The sequence below is a fragment of the Arachis ipaensis genome, chromosome B8, assembly GCF_059453495.1.
Source record: "Arachis ipaensis isolate K30076 ecotype BB chromosome B8, ASM5945349v1, whole genome shotgun sequence".
NCBI lineage: Eukaryota > Viridiplantae > Streptophyta > Magnoliopsida > Fabales > Fabaceae > Arachis > Arachis ipaensis.
This window is the reverse complement of record NC_142443.1, coordinates 119,674-126,610: the sequence shown is the minus strand read 5'-3', so window position 1 is coordinate 126,610 and position 6,937 is coordinate 119,674. Positions and strand designations below refer to the sequence as shown.

At 36.1% G+C, this 6,937-nt stretch overlaps 1 protein-coding gene across 1 annotated transcript; it reads left to right on the top strand.

Moving 5' to 3' along the window:
- The first annotated feature begins 2,352 nt into the window (after positions 1-2,352).
- LOC107619542 (uncharacterized) lies at positions 2,353-6,007 on the top strand. The gene has a single exon (XM_016321832.3). It carries the CDS (start codon positions 2,548-2,550, stop codon positions 5,797-5,799), a length of 3,252 nt encoding a protein of 1,083 aa, XP_016177318.1. The 5' UTR covers positions 2,353-2,547; the 3' UTR covers positions 5,800-6,007.
- Positions 6,008-6,937: the final 930 nt, after the last annotated feature.

Below are 6,937 nucleotides of genomic sequence, written 5' to 3'. Positions count from 1 at the left end.
TACACATTCTCTTACTGACTTGAGCGTCGGAGTGCCTTTGCAGGTACCCACCTCTCGCACTCCTCCTTTGTTGACGAGGTTTTGGATCGCGCCTTAGGAGTCTGCCGACCTTATTAAGGGGACGACCTATACCTCGGCTTGAGCTGGTAAGAACACTTATTATGTTTGTGTATAATAATAATTCTATAAATATAGAATGTAAGATATGAAATAGAAGTTATTATTTATTGGCCCTAAAATTAGATATAGAAGGTTCTTTTTATAGGTATAAAATTAATGAATAGAGTTGATGTTATGACTGTTTGGTCATTAAGATAAAAATAATGGTCATTAAGTCGGTAACGAAGATGTCGGTTACAACTAAAGAATGAATAATAATTAATGTCAAATTATAACTCATAATGTATAATAAAAATCGAATTATAAAGTAACGGATCAATTTTAAAATTCAATATGAAAGCAAATTCAAAATATGTTTAAGAATTGGGACAAATAATTAAAACAATAGGTACATCTATTATTTATATCTATATATTAGCAAAAGAATTGTAAATTTTGGCGTTTTGTACATGCATCCGCCTCTGCTAGAATCTACGTTAGTATAAAAGTCAAAGATCTTCAACCTTGAACTTGTGTGCGAGCCCGAGCATGTATACATGTATCCACTTCTAAAGTGTATTTGAAATCATTTTCCTTTTTTTCAGCTATAGAAAATCAACTATTAATAAACCAATTTTTTTGAAATATTATTTTTATCAACAATATTAGAGTTGCATAAAAAATTAGTCATTAAATTAAATATCAATATAAAATACATGTTAGAATATAAAATATAGATAATTAATTTATATATAAATATATATTATTTAATTTATTTTTAATATATATTTTTATTTTAAAACATAATTTATATAAATAATTAATTTAATAGCTAATTTTTAATGTAAACATAATATAATCGTAAAAGGTAAATTTTTTATTTAAATAAATTGTTTTGAATGTTTAAAATAATAAATTTTTGGATGTTTGTTAAATAGAAGACTCACTACAACAATATAGATTATTTTTGAGGGTTATAATGTATAAAAGAAAATTAAAATTTGTCAAAAAAATAAAATTTGACACTATTTTAACTATGAAAATATGTTAATAAAAATTTTGTCAAAAATAGTATTTTTAACATATAAGTGATTGTGAAAAAAATTTAAATCTTATTTTGATAAATATTGGCTGTCAAAAATAATTTGTTAGAAAATTTTGAGAACATATTTTCTGTGATACTTATTAATTGTCAAAAATACTATTTATTTTGACACTTATTGACTATAAAATATTTTCAACAAAAATTTTTAACAAAGAATGAAATGAGATCTTGAAACTAAAGAATAAATTGAGATTTTGAAGATAAAGAATGAGTAGTATAATCCTAAACTGAGAGCAGTGTGATGTCAAAATTAACAGAGCCCAAAGAAGAAGAAAAATAGTGGAGTAAATTAAAAACAAATGAGTATCAAAATTGAGGAGTAATTCTCTACGGTCAAATTATTCATCAAGAAAACATAGAAAAGTTGACATTTGCGATATTTGTCAAAAATATATATTAATTTTGATATTTAATTATGGTGTTAAAAAATAAAGTGTTAAAATAACTCTATTTTCTTGTAGTGACTTTTAGATGTTATTTTTCTTGTAGAATATCCAAAATTGCATGCATTAGAATATTTTTTATTTTTTTTAACAGCCGTAGGGACCAAGTTTGGTAAAATGTTGTCTGAAGCGTCAAACTAAAGAAGTTGGCAAATCAGATTATAAAAATTTTTCGTGGTGATTTATCAGATTAATTGTAAATTCACGGAAGAGAGACAAAGGTAGCACCATAATATAATCAGAAACAAAGGTTCACACTTCACAGTTCAGACTTCAGACTCTCTGACCTTAAAGAACAACCCAACAGCAACTACAATTCGATTTAAATATTTATAAAGTCAGAATTATTGTAACAATATAAGCTTAAAATGATAAATGGTAACATAAACTACTAAAAAAATCTAGGCAAGGGTATATGGCATGTCCGACGTACAATAACATTAAGTATTTCAGTTCACATGAGAGGTGGTAATTTTGGAGTTGCGTTCAGACGTGGAAATGAGTGCAATAGGATTAAGATAAAATAAAAGCAGAGGCAAGAGCACCGTGGCAATCTCTGGTCCCAAGAGAGTCATTAGCCCACCTGCTAATGTATCTTATTGAGAAAGTAGAAAAAGGCATGGGAATAACGGATGCAACAGCCAACCATCATTTTCAATGCGTTTCTACATCTGTACCGCATAACATTACAATAAAATTAATGCAGTGCAGTGTCACCTTCTTGAGCAACCTCCTTTCTTTCTCTGTTCACACTTCACACACTCGAGAACATTGCATCTCATTCCACTCTCTTTCATACCACAAAACACCACTTTTTTCCCATTGCAATGGCCTTGGACTTAGCCTTCTCTCTTGTAAGTCATTATTCTTGTATTCTAATCGTGTAAGGGGAGTGGGTGAATGGGTACGATGAGGGATCTTCTCTTGTTGTATTGCTTGTTGCATGCTGTTTCTGCACTGAACTCTGAAGGGGAGACTCTGCTTTCACTCTTGAGGAAGTGGACATGGGTGCCTCCTTCCATAAACTCCAGCTGGCAATGGCAGCATGCCTCTCCGTCTCCATGCTCGTGGGCAGGAGTTCAATGTGACCATCATGCCCAGCACGTCGTCTCTCTTAACCTTGCTGGCTTCGGGATTGCCGGTCGCTTAGCACCTGAAATCGGGAATCTCACTCAGTTGCACCGTTTGGACCTTGCTGCAAACTCGCTCCACGGCCCAATACCTGATACCTTGAAAAACTTGCGCAACTTAAGGTACATAAGCCTTGCTGATAATTTATTCACAGGCCATTTTCCAGCTTCCTTGACTCAACTCTCACAGCTACAAATTGTTCACCTCTCTGACAACAATCTAAACGGTTCCGTCCCCATAAGTATTGGGAACATGACTCAGCTCAAGATCCTGTATCTTCAGGATAACCAATTATCTGGGACAGTTCCCTCATCCATTGGCAACTGCAGCAAACTACAAGAGTTGTTTTTGAATCGGAATCTGTTGCAAGGTGTTCTGCCTCAGAGTCTAAACAACCTCCATGATCTTGCTTATTTTGGTGCTGCCAGCAACAGCCTTACTGGTGCCATTCCATTTCCAGTGGGCTCTTGTAACAATTTAGGGTTTCTGGATCTATCATATAATGTGTTTAGTGGAGGCATTCCCTCTGGCTTGGGGAACTGTAGTGGTTTATCAAAATTGGCTCTTGTCAACTGTAACTTAGTCGGAAGGATTCCATCCTCCTTTGGTTTACTGACCCATCTTTCTTTTCTACATCTTTCTAATAACCGCTTATCCGGAACAATACCTTCCGAAATGGGACACTGCAAGTCTTTGATAGAGTTGCAACTGTATTCCAATCAACTGGAGGGAAATATCCCAAGTGATCTTGGGAATTTGAGTAAACTCAAGGACCTTGAGTTGTTTTCCAATCGATTAAGTGGCGAAATTCCACTGAGCATTTGGAAGATTCAGGGTTTGCAGAATGTCCATGTGTATAACAATCACCTCTCTGGTGAGCTACCTTTGGAAATGACAGAGCTCAAGCACCTGAAGAACATCTCATTGTTCAACAACCGCTTCTCTGGAGTCATACCTCGAAACTTGGGAATTAATAGCAGTTTAGTCCAGCTGGACTTTACAAATAATAGGTTCACCGGCAACATCCCACCAAATCTCTGTTTTGGCAAGAAATTGAGCTTGCTGACTCTAGGCATCAATCAACTTCAAGGTAGCATGCCTCCTGGTTTGGGAAGTTGTACAACTCTTACGAGAATGATTCTCAAACAAAATGCTCTCACTGGGCCTCTTCCTGATTTCGAAAGCAATCCAAATCTCACATATATGGATATCAGCAATAACAGAATTGATGGAGCAATTCCACCCAGTTTGGGAAACTGCAGAAATCTCACCACCTTAATTTTGTCTGCGAACAAATTTTCGGGGCTTATACCTCCGCAACTTGGAAAGCTTGTGAATCTCCGAACCTTGGATCTTGCTCACAACAACTTAGAAGGCTCTGTGCCATCTCAGCTGTCAAATTGTGCCAAAATGGACAAGTTTGATGTGGGATTCAACTCCCTAAATGGTTCATTGTCATCAAGGTTGCAGAGCTGGACAGGGCTAAGCACATTGATTTTGAGAGAGAATCATTTTAGTGGAGGCATCCCATCTTTCATTTCAGAATTTAAAAAGCTTTCTGAATTGCAGCTTGGTGGTAATATGCTTGGAGGCAGAATTCCTGGATCTATTGGAGCATTGCAGAATTTGATCTATGGGTTGAATCTAAGTTCCAATTGGCTGATAGATGGCATTCCCGTGGAGATTGGAAAACTGAAAAAATTGCAAATATTGGATCTATCTCGGAACAAGTTGACAGGAAGCATACAAGTTCTTGATGAACTCGCCTCATTAGTTGAAATCAACATTTCATACAACTCTTTTCATGGTCCTGTGCCGAAGATGCTAGTGAAGTTGTTAAATTCTTCATTGCCATCATTTTTGGGCAATCCTGGACTGTGTATTAGTTGTTCAACGCGGGATGGCCTGGCTTGCACTAAAAGCAAGTACCTGAAGCCATGCGATAACAAATCACCTAAGCGGAAAGGCCTTAGTAAAGTTGAAATAGTGTTGACAGCAATTGGATCATCCATTTTTGTCATCTTAGCGCTTTATGCGTTTGCTTTTGCTGGGAAGTCAAAGCATGGAGTCAATAATAACAATATTATCTGTGGAGAGGAGGGGTCTTCCTCCTTACTTAACAAAGTCATGGAGGCTACAGACAACCTAAGTGAACGGTTTGTCATTGGCAGAGGAGCCCATGGAGTTGTCTACAAAGCCCTGGTGGGTCCCGACCAGGCTTTTGCAGTGAAGAAGTTGGGATTTGGTACAAGCAGATTTAAGAAGTTGAGCATGGTGACAGAGATCCAAACCCTCGGAAGAATTAGGCATCGAAATCTGGTGAAAGTAGAAGACTTTTGGTTGAGAAAAGATTTTGGGCTAATCTTGTACAGGTACATGCCAAATGGGAGCCTCCATGATGTGTTGCATGAAAAGAATCCAAGGCCAGTTGTCTTAGAGTGGAGGGTGCGGTATAAGATAGCTGTTGGGGTTTCTCATGGACTGGCTTATCTCCATTATGATTGTGATCCTCCCATAGTACACCGAGACATCAAGCCAAAGAATATACTTCTGGACTCTGATATGGAGCCTCATATCGCTGACTTTGGCATTGCCAAACTGTTGTCGGTATTGACAGAGAAATCGCCTTCATCATTGTCGTCGTCTCTCCCCCTTGGCACAATTGGTTATATTGCACCAGAGAATGCATATGCAACAACAGCTAGTAGGGAGTCAGACGTGTATAGTTACGGGGTAGTCTTGCTTGAACTCCTAACCAGAAAGAAGGCAGCGGATGATGGTGATTTGGTGGGTTGGGTTGGATCCCTCTGGAGAGAAACAGCAGAAATTGGCCAAATTGTGGATCCAGGGCTTGCACAAGAATTCATTGACACCCACATAATGGAGCAAGTTACCAAAGTGCTTATGGTGGCTCTGAGATGCACTGAGCAGGATCCCCACAACAGACCCCCAATGACACTTGTTACCAAGCTCTTATCAGATGCAAATCCACCAACAACTAATACTAATCCTAAGGGCTAGTTTATTTTCACTTTTCAAACAACTGCGTTGTAGTTGTGGTGAAACACAGGAATTGGAGTATGTTTGCGATGGTGTATAAGAATTTATTTAACCCATCTCATTCTTTTATCAAACTGATCGTGCAAACACTGAGCACGATATATATTGTATCCAGCAGATTAGTATGGAACTAGAAAATATGAAAAATTAGAGTAATTCTTCCCATAAATTTAGTGGTTCTCTTTTTTGTTTGTTGGATTGATAACTTCACATTCACATACACAAGTAGACTAAAATATGTACGTTTCTACAAATGGTGTAACACTAATAATGTAACAAGGGGGATCCAATGTTTGACATCTGTCAGAATCTAGTTGGCAACATATAGCATCTATGGAGGGCACTGAGATGGGGTTGGCAGAGCACAACGCCAACATTGAGGGGGAGGTCGATAACATGAACATCTGGAAGGCCGTTACAGAGAAACCAGAGGACAAAACCTTACAGCCAATATTAATATATTATTAGGGAGACTCCGAGAGTTACTTGGCCACTTGGGAATTTCACAAATCACTAGTTCGCGGCTATAAAGAAAATGCCAAACTTGTACCCTTGTATTGTAATGTTTGATAAAGAGAACGCCTAAGTTGTCACTTGCCTTGAGATAGTATTTTTATACTTTATATTACAGATAAAATAAGATCATAAATTAATAATAAAATAAAGTGACGTGTGAGTATTGTTTTTAAATTGGTTATCAAGATTTAAAAAAAAAAACACCATAATGCATACATTATTTTATATTTTTCTTTCTAACAGTTCTTTTTTATATTTTTTTGCACCTATATTTAACTTTGATTTGTATGCTTCTTGTTAAAATATATAGCTTTATATTATACTATTCCGGTAAGCCTTTATTCTTATTTCTCTTGGTCCGATAGCTGGATGAACTTTTAAATTAAGAACAAATATTATCGTTATTTTTAAAACTTTAATAGTACAACATCATCTTTTTAAAAAAGGTTATGTCTAAATATAAATTTTAGATTTTTTTTTCCTCCTCCAATTACCTGTGCTTCTATAATATATAAATATTTTTTTTACCATGTTTACAAGTAGTAGAGAGTATATGGTTTGCGTCTACGTTGGGGCATGCATG